The 21,196-nt window shown below is 40.5% G+C and overlaps 4 protein-coding genes across 4 annotated transcripts; 2 read left to right on the plus strand and 2 right to left on the minus strand.

Moving 5' to 3' along the window:
• Positions 1–1,798: 1,798 nt before the first annotated feature.
• LOC311255004 (transforming protein RhoA) lies at positions 1,799–5,882 on the plus strand. Its single transcript, XM_084349124.1, has 5 exons — positions 1,799–1,912; positions 2,934–3,091; positions 4,283–4,403; positions 4,921–5,051; positions 5,137–5,882. Exons 2-5 carry the CDS (start codon positions 2,936–2,938, stop codon positions 5,308–5,310), a joined length of 582 nt encoding a protein of 193 aa, XP_084205250.1. The 5' UTR covers positions 1,799–1,912; positions 2,934–2,935; the 3' UTR covers positions 5,311–5,882.
• Positions 5,883–6,737: 855 nt separating this feature from the next.
• tmem43 (transmembrane protein 43) lies at positions 6,738–11,136 on the minus strand. The gene is made up of 12 exons (XM_084348301.1): positions 11,011–11,136; positions 9,936–10,082; positions 9,690–9,824; positions 9,331–9,425; positions 9,169–9,218; positions 8,999–9,068; positions 8,840–8,910; positions 8,606–8,733; positions 8,424–8,498; positions 8,189–8,290; positions 7,965–8,082; positions 6,738–7,870 (listed from the first exon to the last, which is right to left on the minus strand). Exons 1-12 carry the CDS (start codon positions 11,026–11,028, stop codon positions 7,668–7,670), a joined length of 1,212 nt encoding a protein of 403 aa, XP_084204427.1. The 5' UTR covers positions 11,029–11,136; the 3' UTR covers positions 6,738–7,667.
• Positions 11,137–12,680: 1,544 nt separating this feature from the next.
• LOC311255028 (rab GDP dissociation inhibitor beta) lies at positions 12,681–16,795 on the plus strand. Its single transcript, XM_084349153.1, has 11 exons — positions 12,681–12,742; positions 13,211–13,318; positions 13,437–13,533; positions 13,641–13,775; positions 13,848–14,046; positions 14,147–14,278; positions 14,510–14,609; positions 15,574–15,745; positions 15,943–16,087; positions 16,191–16,245; positions 16,330–16,795. The coding sequence occupies exons 1-11, from the start codon at positions 12,701–12,703 to the stop codon at positions 16,474–16,476; spliced, it is 1,332 nt and encodes a 443-aa protein (XP_084205279.1). The 5' UTR covers positions 12,681–12,700; the 3' UTR covers positions 16,477–16,795.
• Positions 16,796–17,705: 910 nt separating this feature from the next.
• On the minus strand, positions 17,706–20,982 carry ndufaf3 (NADH:ubiquinone oxidoreductase complex assembly factor). The gene is made up of 5 exons (XM_084348929.1): positions 20,809–20,982; positions 19,394–19,589; positions 19,209–19,275; positions 18,828–18,928; positions 17,706–18,626 (listed from the first exon to the last, which is right to left on the minus strand). The coding sequence occupies exons 1-5, from the start codon at positions 20,895–20,897 to the stop codon at positions 18,522–18,524; spliced, it is 558 nt and encodes a 185-aa protein (XP_084205055.1). The 5' UTR covers positions 20,898–20,982; the 3' UTR covers positions 17,706–18,521.
• Between the last annotated feature and the right edge of the window lie 214 nt (positions 20,983–21,196).

Raw genomic sequence — 21,196 nt, forward strand, 5'->3', positions numbered from 1 at the left:
TTTAATAAAATCTAAATTTGAAAAGTAACGTCAGTTTTCTGCTAAAATAAATTAAGTGGAGTTAAAATGTAAAATATTTCCCTCAAAAATATGGAGTTGTAATTGCTTAAAATGGAAAGTATCTCACATGGCTGGATTACAAGCCTCCAAGTTCACTGCACCTCAGCTGGGTTTTAGTAATTTTACTAGCTAGAGAATTTGCACCACAACAGTTCAATATCATCCAGGGTGGGTCCTGCACCCTCTGTCTGAGAACAGGCACTGCTAAAGCACAATATCCACTGATAACTAAACAAGATTAGACTTGAGACCCTGTGTCAAAGCTTTTAAGATATATTTTTTAACATTTTAGCTGCAATAGGCCTTTTAACAGAATACATTTTGACATGTCACAGTAGGAAAAGCACAAGTATGAATAATACAATTAATGATGGCTGAATTGCATCGAGCTGCTTCAGGTTCAAGGCCCTTAAACTGTGCTTTCTGCTTCACACTACTAGTGTCACACCTTCATGACTCAGTTGAGACACTTGGACTCGAGGTTATTAGTGGCGCCTGTGCTGTGAAAAAGTCAAAATGTATTTTTTGTGATTCATCAAAGTCATCAAATTACCAATCAGTAATCAGTTACCAAAAAAAATATTTAAAAAACAACCAGGTGTATTTAGTACAACTCCAGGGATAATGTACACTGCTCAGAGAGGGGAGGGACCGGGCTGTTAAAAGGGCAGCAGATAATTTTTTGCCCTGGATCATAAAAGCCGGTTACTTTCAGCCATGTCACTTTTGAATTGTACTTAAGTGCAGTAAATTTGACCTTCCAGCGCTGATGGGCCAATATACTGTCATTTACAGCAGCTCCTACCATAGACTGTACAGTGTGTTGTTTATATGAAAGGGACAAAATACATAAACATTAATATTTAACAAAGTGTGTTAAAGCGCGCAATAAACGGAGGACTGAAACTGCAGAATGCAGAAATAAATAAAGAAAAAATATATAAATGGCTCCATAAATAAATGAATATGCCATTAAATGAACTGAAGTTGAGTCCATGATACAATTTGAGTGACGGTCCTCTTATTTACATACTGAAGCAGGTTTCTCAAACACAGTGTGATGCATGAAGACACATCTTCAGCATGAGCCTGGGTCACAGGGTATTTTGGGTCTTTGATCATCAGACACCCTCACCTGGGCGACCCAGTCGGGCCCTGACTTGTGTCCAAGTAGCGCACTACACCACATATCACCCCTCTTGATCCACAGCCACCTTAATGCTTTTTCCAGCTGTGTTGATGATGTTTTGGTGGCTCTCCTCTCCTGCAACCCCCCGATTCCAAGGAGGAAGTCCCTACAACCAACCTCAATGGGCTGAGACTGAAATAGATACATGATTCAGTAAATAAATGTAAAAATAAAAATAAATGAAATAGAAATCGAAAATTAAATGGGAAAGTAAATATATATATGCAATATAATGTATCAATTAATTTATTAAAAGCAGAAATACGTATTTATGTCACATTTTATATTTTAATCAATGGATACTTGTACTTTTAATATCATTTTTGGTGTATTTCATGACAAATATATTAATTTCTGATTGTAACACTTTCAGTCCTCCATAGAAAGACAGGACTTATAGATATCACCATTACTAATAAGAATACAAATAATAATGATGATGAACATAATTACAATATGCATGACAGTAAAAACGATAAGCCCTCCTCACATTGATGAAGTATAATGTAATGTTGCTCTGACAGTGTATTGTTGTCCTCTCCCCACCCCCTCACTTCCCTCCTGTTAATCCTCCAGCAGCAGCAGCGCAGTCAGGGAGCAGCGACGGAGGCCAACAAAGCACTACTTGGAAATCAATTGGATAGATTTTAAACCAATCATTTGGTAAGCATGTGATATTTACAAGCAAAGAGAGGGTCGTAGTACCCTGTCAGTGTATCTATTGGCAGTAATATGGTTGTATATATTTCGTAAAGCTATATTTTCGTCCGATCTTCTGCTTACGCTAGCCAGCTAGCTCTGGCTAACGGACCGATAAAGTCGAAGTGACTTCCGTTATGCTAAGCTAAGCCTGGGTAGCTAGTTAGCTAGCTGTACCGGGTTTGACTCAAAGGAAAAAGGCGAGGCTTGGCTTAGTAGTTAGATGGAAACCAAAAACAACACCGTGGGATTGTATGTGCCTCACCATAAATATCGCACATGTATCCGGCTCTATCTTTAAATATTACCACAAAGATGAAAACTTAACGCACCAGTCACATATCCGGCTAAAGCTAGCTTGTTAGCTACAGTAGCTAGCGTCAAGTCTTTTGTAAACAGAACCTCTTAGCTCATTACAATCTAGGTCAGCCCCCACTGTAATGGTTCCCAATTATATTTTAGTGTCCCCTGCCAATATGTTAAGGTTTGTCTTAGTTTATTCTGCTTTAATGGTGACATAGAAGCAACGTATAGAATAATTTGTCAGGGCTTGACGCCGGGATGGGTCAGAGACACCGGAGCGGAAATGTATCATCATGGACGAGAGTTCCTAGTCTGACTTAAATTTCAAGCCAAAGTCAACATTAAAGTCGTGTGCGCTCAACTTTTTAAGCTGTCCGTGTGTGTTTCCTTATATAAAACCCGCAGTGTAGTTGCCTGACTGACTGTAAACAGCCGTGATGTCGATGCTGCTACATGAAGCTAAATTGTTAGCCTCGGGTGTTGGTTTCAGATGTGTTGGCGTTGTGTCAACACAGCTGAAGGTTACTGGCTGCTCATCGTTTCTCACAGTACACTACAGTGGTGGTGGTAGTTGCACAATGCCTGAATGCAATAAAATGGCCCTCCCTGTTGTTATAGATAAAGTGTTCTCGCGTTGTAACCTTTGCTGTTTTCTGTCCGTAATCTGTTTTCTTGTCTGCAGCTATGGCAGCGATCAGGAAAAAGCTGGTCATAGTGGGAGATGGAGCCTGTGGGAAGACCTGCCTGCTCATTGTGTTCAGTAAGGACCAGTTTCCAGAGGTCTACGTGCCCACAGTGTTTGAGAACTACGTCGCTGACATTGAAGTCGATAGCAAACAGGTAAGAGTGCATTTGGTCTTCCCACACTTCAAAACCAGAATCTGCATTATGTAACTTGGCATCTGCTTGCAACAACATCTGGAGGCTGGTTGTATCGTCTTCCTCATTCCTCTCACCAACAACAGTGCAGGTCATATGTGATCTGATGTGTTGATTAAATGAACAGTTTAAGCTTTGTTAAGGGTTTTGTTGGATTGATGAAAGGCTTGTTGAGAATTTAACAAAGCTAGTTAGTCTTAATAATAGCTCTTACTCAATGTGTGCGTCTACTCTGGTTAATTAATCTATCTGCTCTGCCTGGCTGTGACTGAAGTCAGTCTAACAATACACACTGTAGACCTGCAGCCAGCGATTATTCTTCATTATTGATTAATCTGTCGGTTTTTTTTTCTTCGATTAATGGATAGTTAATAGTTGTTGTTTGGTCTGTAAAATGCCAGAAATGGTTAAAAATAGTTGGAAATTCATTGAATAGTTGGCAACTTATTGATTAATCACTGCAGCTAATATGTTGCATTTTATCTACTGTCCACCATTTAACAGTTCTCACAGTGGAACAAAAAAACAGTCTCCATAGCATGTAAACGTCTCTCTCTTGACGATGTGTGGCATTAACACGTCTGATTTTATAGATGCAAACATCGCATTTGTACAAAACCTGTCAGTGATTATGTGAAACTCTCTATTGCATAGGCAGTGGTGATGAATAACAAGAGAATGATTTCTGTCAGTGCTAGCAATAAAATGTAACTTCAGTCCAAAGCAACATTCAAATTTAAGATTTGTTGCCAGACGTTTTATTGAAAACATGGATTTCAGCCATGAAATTGTTTGTCTTCACATCCTGATTATCGGTGTCCCAGTCTTAATTAAAGGGCGAGCAGAAAGACTTGCTTACTGCAACTTTAAAAAGGAAAGTTGCATGACTATTATCCCACAGAGCAGCAATGAGAGAACATGTCTTCCTGTCTAGTAAAGTTATTGTATCTCTGACAAGGCACTGTTTCATTAAAATGGTTAACCAGTGTCATTATTAATGAGGTGTAGTTGGGATGGGATCAGTATCTCTGAATACAGGATGTTGGTTCGTATGCACTCATTTGGTCCAAATAATCTCTAACCTGTAGACTTGAAGCACACTGAACGTGGTTCAGCTTCACGTGGTTTATAACATGTTCACTCTTATGGCAGGTCGAGTTAGCACTCTGGGATACAGCGGGTCAAGAAGACTATGACAGGCTGCGCCCGCTCTCCTATCCAGACACTGATGTCATTCTCATGTGCTTCTCCATCGACAGCCCTGACAGTCTTGGTAAGTTGAGACAGAGAGCCGACTGTGTGTGTGTGTGTTAATGTGTGTGGTACATATCTTCTCGTTTACATGTACATTTCATGATTTAGAAAGCCTAAAGAAAACACGTTATATAAGTTTTCATATGTAACTCGTAACCTGTTGAATAAACTGGAGAGATGTAGACGGACCAGTTGGATATTTAAAAATAGCACTAATGGTGATATGTTTAAGAAACAACTACAAACAAAGTTGTTAAACAGGTACAGCTACTGGACATGAGGAAGCATATTAGCACACTCATCCTCTGACGGTTTTATCACACCATGTTTCTTTTTTTTGTTCATTCCTGTATATCACAACTGCACACACACACACTTAACAAGGCATTTATCATGTACTGAACTTTACGAGGAACCTGTCCAACATCAAGGAAGAGATACAGTGCATCTCTGCTCTGTTTGATCCACCTCACCTTCATGTGTCTTGTAGCCGTGTCTCTGCTCTGACCGGTGGTGTCTTTTGTCGCCTTATTTAGAGAACATTCCTGAGAAGTGGACTCCTGAGGTGAAACACTTCTGCCCTAATGTTCCCATTATCCTGGTGGGAAATAAAAAGGACCTGCGCAATGATGAGCACACTCGGAGGGAGCTTGCCAAAATGAAGCAGGTAAAAAATGTCAAAACAAACACATCAACAGCCTCCCAGTGATGAACACCTGTTTCCTAAAACTCCTCCCGACCTTTGTCTTTAGGAACCCGTGAAACCAGAGGATGGGCGGGACATGGCTAACAGGATCGGTGCCTTTGGATACATGGAGTGCTCTGCAAAAACAAAGGATGGTGTGAGGGAAGTGTTCGAGATGGCCACCAGGGCTGCACTACAGGCCCGGCGGGGAAAGAAGAGCAGTAAATGTGTCCTACTGTAAACGAGGACTGCTTCCTGCAGGGGGGGAAGAAGAAGAAGAAGGAGCATTAGGTCAAACCTACCCCCAAACACACCCACACAAAGGACTGTTCTCCCCCAGTTTTTACTAAAGGTGTAATGCTTTTACTTTTTTTGTCTTAAGCAAAAGTAGTCAGGTTCTGTCAGTATTCAATTTTGAGGTTATGGAAAATACTTTTTTGTACTTTAACATGAGTAAATTTGCCATACTGAAACCTCCTTTATCAACATGTACTATGTAATCAAAGAGATCAGCCAGGGGACCTGTTGTGTCATACCTGCCAACTACAGTTACGTGCTTAAGCCCTGCCTGCTGATCTGAGGAATGTCTCCACAGCCATCTAGGGTGAAGTACCTGTACACTGTGACCCATAGTCCTTTAATTATTTCAGCAAACAGATGCACACATGAAGTCGAAATTTGTTTGTGTGCTTCAGATACAAATCCAATGTGCATTATGACCACATGCACAATATGAGACTGGAAACTCATTTTGTTAAAACGCAAATGGAAACTTAGTGTTTTGTGTAATAAATTACTTTGTAAGAATCTTGATCATTTGTATCACTTGCTCTATAAACACTGAACGAGTTATAGTGCTGCTTGGATACAGAATAAAGATATTAAGCAGCGCCCGGGTGAAACATTTCCAAGGACAGAACTTTTTCAGCATGCACAGCCAGTTTTACACGGTCAGTCTTTTTGCGAATGAATCTAATGCTGCTCTTCAGACAACTCAAAATTCCCACCGGTCAACTCGGGGCCGGATCCATCTACCCCAACTCCATGAGGGAGCAGTTGTGTGGCTTCACACAACAATGGTAGTACCCATGGAGGAGGCGGGATGTATTTGTATTGGGTTAGTGAATGGAATATTTAGATTTGTTTCCAAGTATAAAGGTGGCGTCTGGTACCTTGTGTAACTTTCCCTTCTCTATTTTATTTATATATAGTATGTAAGGAGGCTGCACTGCTGATGGTTCACTTGTCTGTATACTTGCCAAGGACACATTATTTTGTTGTGGTCAGCCCGCTTTTGGTGTTGTGCACCTGTAACACTTAAAGGTTGGAAACTCTGACCCCTGATGTTCACGCAGCATTGGTAACTACATGTCTGTATTTGAGAGTTTGACTCAGTTGGAGTCATCGAAAGTGCACATTCAAGGGCACTCAGCAGACATGATTGACACTGTAGATTAATGTAGGCCGACATCATCAATACAGTCCAACAGAGACCGATTATTTAATGCTGATGTCGCTATTTGAAAGGTCAGAAGTCTGATTAATCTACTTCGTCAACAATTTTCATAAAGACACAGTTCCTAAATTAGCAGGGTCTTTGGCATTTCTGTGACAAGCTAATGTTCAGGCTTGACTTGAATTTCATACTGACTGGAAACATGAGCAGAGTCTCACACAAAAAGTACTTTATTTAACACACACTGCATACAAACAATAAGATTGCCTTTCTCCATTTCTTTGGTATTTAACCAAGATTGGTGTATTTTTCCACACGCAGTACTTTGTAAAAGCACCAACATTCATCATTTTCCAAATGAAAACTGAATTTTATTACCTCATATCATTCAGTTTTTTATTAATGGCCAAAACCCTGATGATATGAGCAACTTGAGTCAATGTTCCCCTTACGTGTTGCAGATCAGAGGGAAATGCTAGCTAAATGTAGTCTGATAAACCCTTGTTCAGTTTTTACTGAAACTTATTTTGTGCAAACATTTTACATGGAGTGTCGACTAAATATTAGAATCACCTTTTGGTATAAAACAATACAATTCAACAGCCCCACAAACTGCAACATTCAAAATGGACAAAGTTGAAACGTCTCTGTAAACTCTTCAGCTAGCTAGGTGTACATAAGGAAATGGCAACTGAGGTTAAGCTTTTTGTAGAGGGAGCAAGTCTTTGGCAAGTTATATTTACAGTTAAAATGAGACTTCAGAAATCCTGCATTGCAACAAAACATCAAGATGAATTTGGATGAAAACACAGTGGGGCTTGCTGTCTGAAGATGTCTGATAGGACAACATCAGCAGTGGTCATTTCCTTTTATCCATAAATATGTTTCCAGGGTGATCAAATGATGCCCACTATGAATGTTAAATAAAAAAATATATAATGTTCAAGTCTATGTTGTGAACTAAACCAATTAGATCAGAATACATTATTGCTGTAGAATGTCTGTTTTACCCAGGAAAGCCGGTCATATATGCGGTTTGTCACCCAGCAGTGGACGAAAGCAGCTGCACACACTGTCTCACCTCTGCTTGGACGCCTACAGCCAGGCACCAGAAACTGTTGTGATAATAATCAGTTTACAAGTCATTCGTTCTTTTTGGCTGGAAGTCCTGAGCGGGCGAGGAACACTGGAAGCAGAGCTAATGCTCCGAGAGCCGCAGCCACTAACGGTCGGTAAAAAAGCCAACCGACTCCGATGACGAGAAGAGACAGAGAGCAGGAGACGCACATGGCGAAGATCTTCAGCCCCACGGACACGAGCTCTCTGAGAACAGGAACCCAATCCACTGTAGACACACAGCAGAGAGGAAGATGAATGAGATGCAGGGAAAGAAATCCTTGTATGACGTGGATGTACAGCAGCAGTAAGTGTTTGTTTACCCAATGTGTAGATGATTCGCATGGTCAGCTGAATACTCAGGAACATGAGGGCCCAGCCTGCAGCCCTGAGTCCCCACGTCTTCATACTGTTGTACTGGTGTTCTTTGGCAAAAACCTCCTACAGGAAACAATACAAGTGGAAGTATTAGTTAAAACATACTTATTTTACAACAAATCTGATTCAATTGACAAAAATCAAGAATTGAGCTGAAGTCCACAGTGACCTCTGGAGTGAGCTCCTCCAGGTACAGGATCTCCAGAGTGTCTCCTGACTTGGTCTTAAAAGGCATCAGCTGCTCTCCTCTCTGCATGGCCACAATACTGACCTGAAAAACAGTTATCGTTCATACCAGCATCTCAAAAGGAATATCACAGTTTAAGCTTTAAAATAATGTCCACTGTAGAAACTAACCCTTAAATTAGGCCTGAAATAATGAGACGATTATCTGCAGCACTTACAGTTTGAGGCTGGCCAAGGCGGGATGTCTCACCGCTCAGTCCGGCGAAGGAGAATCTCACACGTACGTCCCCGACCTTATAAAAACAAAAAAAACAACTCAATAACTGCACCACTGTGGAGTACGTAACCCATCAGAGGAAAGGTTTATGTATGTGAGAGAAATTCACATTATGATGCTCACCTCTGGCCTGCGTGGGTACTGGGTGTGGTAGAAATAATCATCATCGATGCTGAGAAAAGGGTCCAAGTTAAAGGCAGTAAAATCCCTCAAGCTCAGTGTCTGGAAGTTATTGATCTGCTCCACCAGACCTGAGGACGACCAAACAACCAACTGATGAATTAGTAGTAAAATCTGAAGAGTGTGATAAACAATACAGCCTCTGTTTAAGCTCTATAGTGTGTTTACGTCAGATACCTTTAGAGAGAATGAAAGGTCCAACTCCGACTTCAGGAGCCACCACTGTGACACTCTCAACCGCCATGGCACTAAAATTCAGAGATTAAATTAGTACACAAAAATGTTATTTCTAATGCCAGAAAATACAACAGGATAATCTTAGAAACATCAGAGTACCTCGGGTTCTGGTGACCGATCTCCTTATCAAAATTACGACTGTTGATCAACTCTGATTTCCACTCGGTGTCTAAAGAAAGGGAGTCATATCAAAACAACCCAGCTTCAACCAGTCAAGCTTGACATGTCATCAAATACTAACAGGTCACAGTATTGAAACAATAACTCACTGTAGTTGTAGGTCGTCTCAGTCTTGGTCTCACCGTCCTCCTGGTAGTCCCTGAAAAGAGTTGCAAAACAAACTCACTTCAGGCGAACAATACTCAGTATTCCAGTCGAAGTTTTAACACCTGCCCTCATCCTGAATGTTGACATGCAGGCAACAGACTCACTTGCTCTCCCGGTACTCCACCCACTGGTACATCTCCACCTGCCTCTTCAGCTTCACTGCCTGTACCACCACTCTGTAGTTTGGGTCATGCAGAGGCTACACAAACACAGGTGCACATTAATTAGCTGACGTAGGTCTCATATCATCCAAAAGACAGCTAGACAAGGGAAAAAAATGCTCCACAATGCACATTACAATGTCTGAGATAAATACAGATTATAGGTTTTAAGTGGAGACTAAAAACAAGGGTGGATTTGTGGTGTTTAAGGTGTTCAGTCAGATTTGTGGGAAGTTATTATAAATGTGTCATCTGAAAGAGCAGTTTGGCACAACAGAGTCAAATATACAAGTACAGCCTACCTGTGAGGTTCGCAGCTTTGCAGACAGATGAACCAAACGGTTGTTGTTCTGCAGGTCGAGGCTGGAGAGAGAATCCAACGGCACAACCAGAGAAAGACCCTCATCCAGGGACAATGCTGTTTGCAGAGCCCGTCCCTGAGCACAGACACAGAGTTAACAATTTGACTTTGTCTTCAATAGTGTGCAATTTGGCTTAGATGTGACCTTCATGAATAAAACTGTTCCCTCTCTGAGTGTGTGTCTTACCTCATTGGTGAAGAGAACATAAATGGACAGGAAAAACAGCCCGACACCAACGAGCGTCCCTCCTGCAGTTTCACTCAGTCGCTCCAGGAAGCCAGGGTTGGACTGAGAAGACACACGCTTGTGTTGGTTTGGGCCTGTCCCTGAAAACTGAGACAGTCATGCAAAAACAACTCAGGTTTAATGCCAGAAACAACCACAGCTCTGTATCCAGAAGACAGATGGATGATATTTTTGAATGTAAGGGGAACATTTAATGAACTCCTCTTGTGAATGTCTTGTTACTCTGGATTGTGAGTTTGTATTTGCCTCCACTAAAGGAACAGGTGAGACGTGCCCTGGCAGCAACATCAATGTTTGTCATGATAACTCAAATTATCCATTATACTATATTTAATCATAGTATGACTCACTAAAAGACAATGACTGGTAATATAAATGAATGACCTAGATGTCAGTCTGGCACAGTATATTAACTATTAACCCCCCTTTAAACTGTCAAAAGTATTACTTCTCTCACATGAAACACTAACTCATTCAGTGTGGATGGTGGAGCAAAACTAGATGCAACAATTCACACTTTTTAGGCTCATTTTAAGTTTTAGTTTATACATATGTCCATGTTTTACCATTGTATAAACTTTAAAAGGTTTAAACTAAGCTTTTCTTTTAAGTTATGTTGAACATTACTCGCAGACAGATTTGCAACTCTGCTGTGAACAATAAGTGAAGAATGAGAGATTAGTTGTGTCCCTTGACACAGGGTGTGAACAGCTGACACACCTCTTTTGTCCTGTGCTCATTTTACTTCCTAACCTCGTTTAGCAACATGTCTCGATGAATGCTGCTACATGCTATTTCCAGTACTGAAGAAGTTTAACAGTCTGGGGTATCAGCTAGCTAATGTTATGTAGCAATACAGAATCAAGGAAGTTAGCTAGCGTGTGTCAGTTAAACCTGAAGGACTGACGACAGGAAAAGGCGGTAATTAAATTGTTAACATTTCGGTAACGTTAATTTCACACCAAAGTCCTGGAACAGCTATGTTTAGCATTTATAGCACTTTAACTGCACTCACTGTCTGTGCTGAAGACATTTCTCTGACTTCTTTAACTCCACAGTCACTTGAAAAACATGAAGATGCAAACGACAGGACGTTCACACATCACCGGTACAACACAGCACAGTCAAGCCCCGCCCTACTCGGCCTCTGATTGGCTAGTAGTTGTCGCTTCGTTGATTGGGTTGGTTAGTTTAACGCATGAGGACTGAGATTGGTTAGAGCACGGGTAAGAATATGAAGATAAGCCAATCAGAGGCGGAGCAGGGCGGGTCATGCCTTCGGATGCGCTGTCATTCTCACCCGGCGTAGACCGGAACTCGCGCCGGAGTCAGTGTTAGTTATGAAAACTATTCTCCACCTTCGCTGCCTGAGTGCCCCGGTGAGGATAACAAGCTCAACCTTATAGAAACTTCCCCCGACACGGACCTTCGTCTCAAGGCATGATGGGTAACTGAGATGTTGTAGCAGGTTGACGTCAGAGGGGAGATATCTGGAGATTTAGCTGATCTTACATCATTTTATCATCAACATGTTGGTGCTCTGTCAAACAATGTAACTATATAAACAAACATATTTTATTAGTTGATCATCCAACTGCACTATTGACTCCAGTTTTAAGAGAATATTGAGGAGAAAAGAAAAACATCTTCCAACTCCAAACTCTATTTCTGACAGATTTTAAGTATGTTTGTTGGACCAGTTTACTCAGTTAATCCAGTTAGGTATCTTGTTGTGTAACAGCAGTTCCACTTCAAAAAAGGCACTTCCTCTTAAACTCCTCACATGTTTTATTTTATTTTAATAAAAATCTGTTCAAGGCCCAAAGAAGTCAAATGTATCCAATATTTAACAGAAACGAAAAGATTAAATCTAAACAAATGAATACATATTTGTGTAGCAGAAGTATATTTTTCCTTCTTTCATCTTCTTTTAATTATCTCTTGACCTCTCTGGGAAACACTGATTTACACTAGTATATCAAGTAGTATAACTACAATTGTAATATGCTACTTGATGCATCAGTAAGTGCATGGGCTAATAATATATCAGTCACAGGGGAAATTATATTATTTTTAGTACAGTCTGCTGTTGATTACTTTTTAAACAAATATTTTATTTTGATTTGTTCAAACATAACAGACAATAAGACACACTGACAATACAAAAACACTCACTTTATGCTCAAAAATAAAATAACAACAAAATAACTCAGCATGCAACAATTAAAATAAGTATGTGAACAATAAAAATTTAAGGCGTGATAAACATTTCTTCATTCATTCACCATCTTCATTTTATACCTCAATCTGCAGTAACTCAGAAACTCCACCCCTTCTACCAATCTCTCTCTCTCTCTCTCTCTCTCTCTCTCTCTCTCTCTCACACACACACATACACACACACACACACACACACACACACACACACACATATATGTGCCAGTCTTAAGCAGATTATAGAAAATGGGAACACAAAGCAGTTAGTCACTTATCATACCTGTCTCTCTCTGTGTGTACAAATATGCACATGCCCCCTCACACACACCTTCTTAACCACCCACCCACACACACACACACACACACACAAACACACAAACACAGACAAACAGTCGCACGTACGCATTCTCAATACTGCAACAGGCTGCGCTGAGGAAAAGCCCTGGGACTCCGTGAGGCAGTGAGAAACAAGTGGACAGACTGTCAGGATGCAGGAATATGATATTATTGTGCTTGGCACTGGACTGAAGGTAAGAAAAGTTGTATTTATTATAAACTACCTGCTGTACAATGAACATGAGGGACATTAAAAGTGTCAAGGCATTATTCCTTCTGTAGTATCTATTGTGACAGAGTTGGGTTTATTATTTACCACAACTTTTACGTGACCAAAGATTGGATTAGTGTCTACGTTTTTACCAAAGTTTTATTTGCATGTGCAAAGAAATGAATAATCCCCCAGAATAATAAAAGAATCAAAACACTTTGTACAGAGAAGCTAAAAATATACTAAATAACCTGTTCTTCAGTGTGTTACTTAAACTATTCTTGACGGTGGTAAAGATTGTCTGTGAGTTTAATGTTCACACTTTTACTGATCATTCACATGCGCTCTTCGGGGCTCCTGTTGGCCGATTAAGGGATTTACAACAATTAGATGATGTCATTATGCTAGCCTTGATCCTTGTCCTGACGGCGCACTTTACTGTCTGTCTCAGGAATGCATCCTGTCTGGTTTAATGTCTCAAAGTGGGAAAAAGGTTCTTCACATTGACAAGAATCCTTATTATGGAGGAGAGAGTGCGTCCATCTCTCCCCTGGAGCAGGTGTGTCCACACAAACACAACCAACATGAGTAGACATCCATAGCTTTTATTTTACAAAGCTGCTGCTACGTCACTTTGTGTTTACTTGTTTATTTGTATTTTTTTCTACATTTTACAGCTGTACAAGAAGTTTAAGGTCCCAGGTCCTGGTAAGTCTATGGGTCAGGGAAAAGAGTGGAACATCGACCTCATCCCCAAATTCTTTCTTGCCAACGGTGAGAGCCCGCTGCTGTTCGTCCTGACGTCTGTTTTGCATTTTGTTTACATTATTTCAGTGTAAATTATTGCATTTTCTGTACTCTCTGTTTTGTGTTCGCATCAGGTGAGCTGGTGAAAATCTTGGTGCACACTGAGGTCACTCGGTATCTGGACTTCAAAGTCATTGAAGGCAGCTATGTGTACAAAGCAGGCAAAGTGCACAAAGTCCCCGGCACAGAGGAAGAGGCCCATGCTTCAGGTGATGAGCAAAGGTTTTCCAAAATTGTCCAACTTAATTTAACGATATTAACAGAAACCTTCCTGTTTTTAGATCTGATGGGCATGTTTGACAAGAGAAGGTTCAAGAAGCTGCTGCTCTTTGCCTTGAACTTTGACGTGAGAAACCCTCGGACCTACCATGACGTGGATCCCAAAAAGACGACCACACGTGACCTGTTCTGCCGCTTCGACCTGGGACTAGATGTCATTGAGTTCACAGGTCATGCCTTAGCCTTACACAACAGTGACAGGTCAGTCACAGGAACTTAATAACCTGATAAGAAATGATGGCAGATGATCCTTTGAGATAAAACCTGCCTGGTCTCATGCACTGTCTCCTTGTGACTGTAGTTACCTGGACCAGCCGTGTTTGGAGACCATCAATCGGATAAAGGTGTACTCGGACTCTCTGTCCCGCCACACTTGCAGTCCATATATCTACCCTGTGTACGGGCTGGGAGAACTGCCACAGGGATTTGCCAGGTGACAAAATAACTACTCAAGACTAGGACCTGTTTATCTTCTTGCTACATTCAGGGCAATGAAATCAATCATGCATGCAGAAGCAGAAATATCCGTGTCTGAAGATGCCTTCCAGATGTTCAATGTCTATTTTTTTTCACAAGGTTGTGTTTAATGTTCAGTGATGCAGTCAGAGATTACAGTCACTATGGATCATGTTCACATTATCCAACCTGCCTCTGTGTGTTTCAGACTGAGTGCAGAGTACGGAGGAACCTTCCTGTTGAACAGAGGAGTGGATGAGATCGTGATGGACAACGGCAAAGTGCAAGCTGTGAAATCTGATGGGAAAGTAAGTGCTTTTACGTGTCGACTAGTTGTTATAAGCACATTCTACTTAATTACAAGTTACTAGTCTTGCAAAAAGCACCCAAAGGTCATAAAGATAAAGATATTGTGTCATATCATTACTTTGGTAAAAGTGAGCGTCACCTTTATGTATAGTACTTGAATTAAAGTATCTGATATTAAAATTACTTAAAATCAAAAGTACAAGTAAAAGTAATTCATACATATATTATTATGTATGTATTTACTGTATCTACAACTTTGGCTGACTTTAGGCCAACTGTGGCTCTGATGCAGCATGTAATATGCAAAGTAACTAGTAACTTAAGTTATCAAATGCATGTATTGAAGTAAAATACAATATTTCCCTCCCAGATGTAGTGAACTAGCACAATAAAGTAGCAGAAAATGAAAAGTACAAGTACCTCAAAGTTCTACTTAAGTACAGCACTTAGGTAAGGTATAACATATGAACCCTTATAAAATATATTGTTTTGTTATAAATTAAACTGCCCTACAGCTGAAACAATTAGTTGATGAATCAATAATCTGATTGACAGAAGTAATTTTATGCAAAAGCACTTTATTGTTTCAGTTTCACAAATGTGAAGATTTTCTTGCTTTTTTAAAAAAATATAAGTTTGAGAATTTTAATTTATTTTTTAATAATATTGAAGTTTGTATAGTTAATTGGATGAAATAAGCATTGTTAAGACATTTCTGCATTGAGTAACAGTATATTTACAGTGTTACATATATATATATATACTATAGCCTACTTACTATACACTTGAGAAAATCTTACCAAGTCTACTTGTCAAATTTCTCGTCATATCTCATTATCACCAAGAAAGGAGCCTTTCAGTGAGATATAGGACACCACTTGTTTTCAGACAAATGATCTGAATGCTTCCTCCACCACTGACAAATGTGCACTCAGGGATTTTGTGTTTGTGTGTCTTGAACAGCTGTTCCAGTGTAAACAGCTCATCTGCGACCCGAGCTACGTTCCTAATCGAGTGAGGAAAGTGGGGCGTGTAATAAGAGTCATCTGTTTATTAAATCATCCAGTTAAAAACACCCACGAGGCCAAATCCTGCCAAATCATCATCCCTCAAGCACAACTCAACAGGAAATCAGGTGTTTGTTTCTTCCCTGCCAAAGCATTTGTAGGCCTAAATTACATCATTTCACTATCACATGTGTGTGTGTGTGTGTGTGTGTGTGTGTGTGTGTGTGGTGGGAGTCCACAGATTCTCTGTAAACAAGTCATTAATCCTGTCTATAAAAAGTCGCTCATGCTGACTCTCTCTCTCTTCCCTCTCTTGTCCATGCAGACATTTACATCTCCGTAGTGTCTTACGCCCACAACGTGGCTACAGACGGGGTGTACATCGCCACAGTGAGCACGACTGTAGAGACCAACAACCCAGAGAAAGAAGTCCAACCAGGGCTGGAGCTCCTCGAGCCCATCATGCAAAAGTCAGTGACACTTTTTAAAGTCTGTAATTTTACTGTCGTAACATGTCAAACTACATTTCAAACAACATCTAATTGATGTTATTTCCTGTCACCTTGAATCTAGATTTGTTTCAGTCCACCACCTGCTAGTTCCCAACGAAGATGGAAAAAAGAGCCAGGTAATGAGACTCTCTGTACAACATCAAATAAAATGGGATGAAGTGTGGTGGCTCAGACTTCTCTCTTCTCCATCCTCACTATAGATATTTGTGTCCCGCTCATATGACGCAACAAACCACTTTGAGTCCGAGTGCGAGGACATCAGGGACATGTACCAGCGGATCACAGGAGCAGAGCTCAGCTTCGGAGGATCACAGAGACACCAGTCTCAGACCTCTGATGATGACTGAGGAAGACTTTTAATATTACAGGACCAAATAATTCAACAGCTGGAGGCCATAATGACATTATGGATGATTTTATACAGCAGAGGGTGTTATGTAGCATGTAGAGTGAAGCTGAGTGTACTATGTAAGTGTTGGGTGTCTTTTTCCTCTAATTTGTTTGCTATAATTCTTCCCCTTTGTGAATTTCTGCTGTTGAGTAACAGTGTTGAAAACATCTTTTTCTTTTGTCAATCCTTTAAAACGTGATTTGTGTCCATTTGCAGTGTTTTAGTTGGAGACAAGGTGATATTGTGATAATCAATACAACTTCTTTGCTCCACGATTCTTACATTTTATTTCTTACACCGCCATCGTAAAATCCTGATCACTGACTGAAGTTATGGCTTAATTATTACTTTATCTGGTAGAAAACTTCATATTCAATATTCAATATGATTTCAGCTGCTTACATAATTATTTGCTTATTAATTTGTCAATGTAATTATCTCTAAAGTAACTGAACAACCTAACTGGAGCCAGTTCGATTGGAAGTTAGGGCTGCGACTAACAAATATTTTCATCATCACTTAATTTGTTCGATTATTTTCACAATTAATCAATAAATAGTGTCTGTGTCTATAAAATGAGAAAAATGCTCATCACAGCCTAGTGTGATGTATTTAAATTGCTTCTTTTGTCCAAACAATCCTAAACCCAGACTCTTCATTTATTATTATAAATGTCAAAAAGCAGCAGCAAATCCTTACATTCAAGAAGGTGCAACCAGAAATGTTTGACATTTCTGTTGAAAAATCAATCCATCAATTTCTCAAAATATTTGGAAATTCATTTTCTTTCAATCGACTAATTGAATAATTGAGAAAAAGTTGCAGATCTATTTGAATTCCTGATTATCAGTGCCACTCATGTGTGACAGCAGCAGGTTAAAGTAATCACGCAGCGCCCTGCATGTGAACGACAGGGATTTAAACATTCTGGGCATGTGGCACAGAGGCAGATGATTAGAGATGAATCACAGTGATGTGCAGAGGATTTGTGGATTCTCTTATCTATGGAGCTTATGTGTGAGAAGGACAAAGCCACTGAATTGTGTCATGTGCTGCACACACAGGCAGCTTGTTGGTGGCGGCACCACGGACGGACAGACGCACGGAGTAAAGAGGCTTAACGTAATGAAGGACAGGCACCACGAACACCTCGGGGTGGAGGGCAGAAACATATTCCTACACAAATAATTCTTACTTTTTTATTTACAGATAACTTTAAGCTGCTGCACAGATGTCTTTTATAGGCATAAATAAAGAATATTCTATTATTAAACATCTGTGCTACACATGAAAACACATCATATTCATGAAAGATATTGTTGGTTGAATGTAAAGCTTTTAAATATATATTTTATACACAAGAATACTGTTACACTTTATTACAGTCCAATTCTCCATCATAAGCGTCCTCACTATATTCACGTGAGCACATGTACACTATGTGCCTCCTGAAATGGCGACAGAAAAACCCAACATCACCAGTTCATCGTCAGCTCCTGCTCGGCTGACTGGGAAACACCTTAAAGGTCTGATGTGTAGGATTTAGTGGCATCTTGTGGTGACAGATTGCAACCAACTGAACACCCCTCGCTCATCCTCCCTTACAGTGGCCCTCTCTAGAGCCAGCATCTGGTTTGTCTGTTCTGGGCTTCAGTAGAAACACGGCTGTAACATGACAGACTACGTGGAAGATGACTCGCTCCCTCTGTCATTCTAAGGTAACAAAAACACAGCCATTCTTAGTTTCAGGTGATTATACACTAATGAAAGCATAATTGTGAATATAATATTCTATTTCTGCCAATAGATCCCCCTTAAATCCTACACACTGGACTGTTAATATCCAAAAAAAACAAACAGTTGTAACCAAATATAAAGATGGTTTCTTCAGAGCTGGTGATCACAGAGTTTGTTCCTTTGGAAACACATCCCACAGATCGTTCCTCAACCTCTGACCTCCAGCTGCAGAGATCAGCCAAGTTTCTGTTGCCATCACAACACTTATTTCTTCACTTCCAGTGCCGTGCTGATGGGTGGAGGAATCAGACCAGCGGCTGCCAGTCTTCGCTCACTCGTCAGGAAGTTGAAGGTTGCACATGCATTTGGCTGCAACACAGCAGAGATAAAAAAGAAAGAGGTAAATACCAAGACCACTGAACACACTTTAATGTGAATAATTGGTGGAGTTACCCTTTAAAGTGTTGCTGGTTAGGCAGTCAGAAAGTCCGTCTGCCTTTACTAAAGTCTGTTATGCTGTCGGGAAGGGCATATGCACTTTACTCCACTAAAGCACTGAGCATACTTTACCGTGTCTTGCACCTCCACAGCGATGCCTTTCTTCTTCAGCAGAGCCAGGACTGAGGGGTTGATTCGTTCAAGTCGTGCGCCTGTGCCCAGCACAAGAATTTCTGCATAGACAACAAGTAACAGGAAGTGTTTCTCTCAGTTAAATACGCCATAAATGGACCTAGATGAGTGACGAAAATCAAGGCAAAACCAGAATTACTACATGGAAAAACACAAGTGAATCATGTGTTACGGCCTTCAGTCACAAGAAGGATGATTTTGAATTATTTTCTTCATCAAATAAGTGAAAATCTTTTGAAGGAAGTACGATCATGACACTTTCTTGTTGTTTTTTCTTTTAATTTGTCGCCCATCTGTGTGTCAGTGTGCTTTTACTTTTACCTATTCTTGGTTCAAGCATGAGGAAAAGTGAGACACTTTCCTCAGTGATGTCTTTGTAATTGCCGACCTGCAGAGAGACATTCAAAACAATAAACACCAAGATTAGAAGTTTAAATGTCATACAAAGCAGGGCACGACACAACAAACAAAGAGCTGTGACAGTATTTTCTGGATATCGGTCTCACTTTCCACTGGAGGATAGCAGGAGGCAGCACAGCGCAGGGCCCAAACACTCTGTTTCCGTCAATGTTGAATCCTTGAGGACTGTAGCTGAGGATCATGGCCCCGCTGCCCGGCTCCTTCTGCATGACGGACACGGTGGTGCGCTGGTACATTTCATCATCACTGGGACCTAATCTATGTGCACGAGACAGAAACGGGCTGGAACCAAAGACAGGTAAACTGAGTTAGAACCAATTCTGCATTAAGTGTGAAAGACTGATCATTTTTTATTATTTATTGTGAGCATTGATATTGTAAAGAGGGCTTGTGGCCTGAAAAGCTGTGGGCAGTCTCTCCACTGCTTTACATCTCACAAAAAACAGACTGCACTGTGGCGCTGTTGCCATGTGGCCTAGTTTAAAAGCCAAAAAACTAACGCCAACCTACTGACAGGGCTCACAGCCAAAAGCTTTAGGGCTATTCCTGCAGCAAAGAGGCTGTCAAGAAACAAACATTTCTGCTTGTCTAAGGAAGTACAGCACATTTCAGCCCGTTCTCACACTTTTCCTCCTGACTGTTACAAAAATCTGAGCACGTTCAGCAATCTTTTGTTTTGAAATGTGAAGCACTGCACTTTCTAGTCAACTTGCTGTCTCGCCAGATGGTTTTTAAGCAGCACAGCAAAAGGACTCGTGAGGGGACCTGGCCTGAAGACAATGTGAATGGATCGACTGACTCCAGCAGATGGAGCCAGAGCGGCTTTTTTACACAAGCTGATATAATAGAGATAATATTGTTATAACAGAGAGAAAACATAAAAGTAAACACCACTTCCCAAAAAATCATTCATTCAGATATGGTGGACCTCCACAGTTATTACATCATCACTACTGCCAGTAAAAACTGGAAATTACACATTATAATCTGGACAACAATACAAAATAAAACAAAACAATAAGTATGAGCCTTTGTGCACAGAGGGAGACCTTTAATCATGAAGGGTTAGCCAAAATCAGTCAATGGCTTCACTATTATCTGTAATTTTTAGACGTTAATCATTTTTAGACTGTAATTATTACCAGATTAATCAAAAAGTGACACATTTATCATGGGGAAAAATGGTTATTCACATCTCTACTCCCATGGCATAATATGACCTACAGAGTAAACGCACACATCACATGACTGCACCTGTTATAATGTAATTTTCTGGGAATAACGCTAAATGCAAATCATGGCTCATAAACAATATCGCCTCTGTTGAATAGAGGATCTCAAACTCGTGACAGAACAGGTATTTCACCAATAACGTGATGTTTCAATGCCCTCGTCTGGCTCCACACAGAGGGGAGGAGGGGAGCCAAAATAAAGGACAGCTGCCTAAATCAACGTAGTGAGTATAAATATTCACCTTAAAACACTCACACACCTAACATACCTTGAGAAAGCGGGCACAGCCCTGGAGGAGACGAGAAACCCCTGTGTTGTTCTCTGAAGGAGGAATCTGGCACACACCGCACTGGCCATGTTGACGGCGTGATAACCGGTGACAGACACGGGGGACAGAATTCTGTGTGACACCAGCAGCCGCTCGTTTCCGGTGTTGTGTAAGGCAAAGTCGGACAGATTTGACTTCCGGTTTGACAAACTTCAACTGAATGTTAAGTCGTCGGGTTTTGTGAGATTTGTATTTATGATTATTCACACTTGTATCCATCATAGACATGTGCATTATATTGCGTGAAAGGAAAAGATAGTTAAATAACTCATATCACCAGCTATCAGCTAAATGCTATGCTAACTGTTAGCTAGTGCAACTGAAGCCC

This window comes from Pagrus pagrus, assembly GCF_965226575.1.
Source record: "Pagrus pagrus genome assembly, chromosome: 3".
In the NCBI taxonomy this organism is placed as follows: Eukaryota; Metazoa; Chordata; class Actinopteri; order Spariformes; family Sparidae; genus Pagrus; species Pagrus pagrus.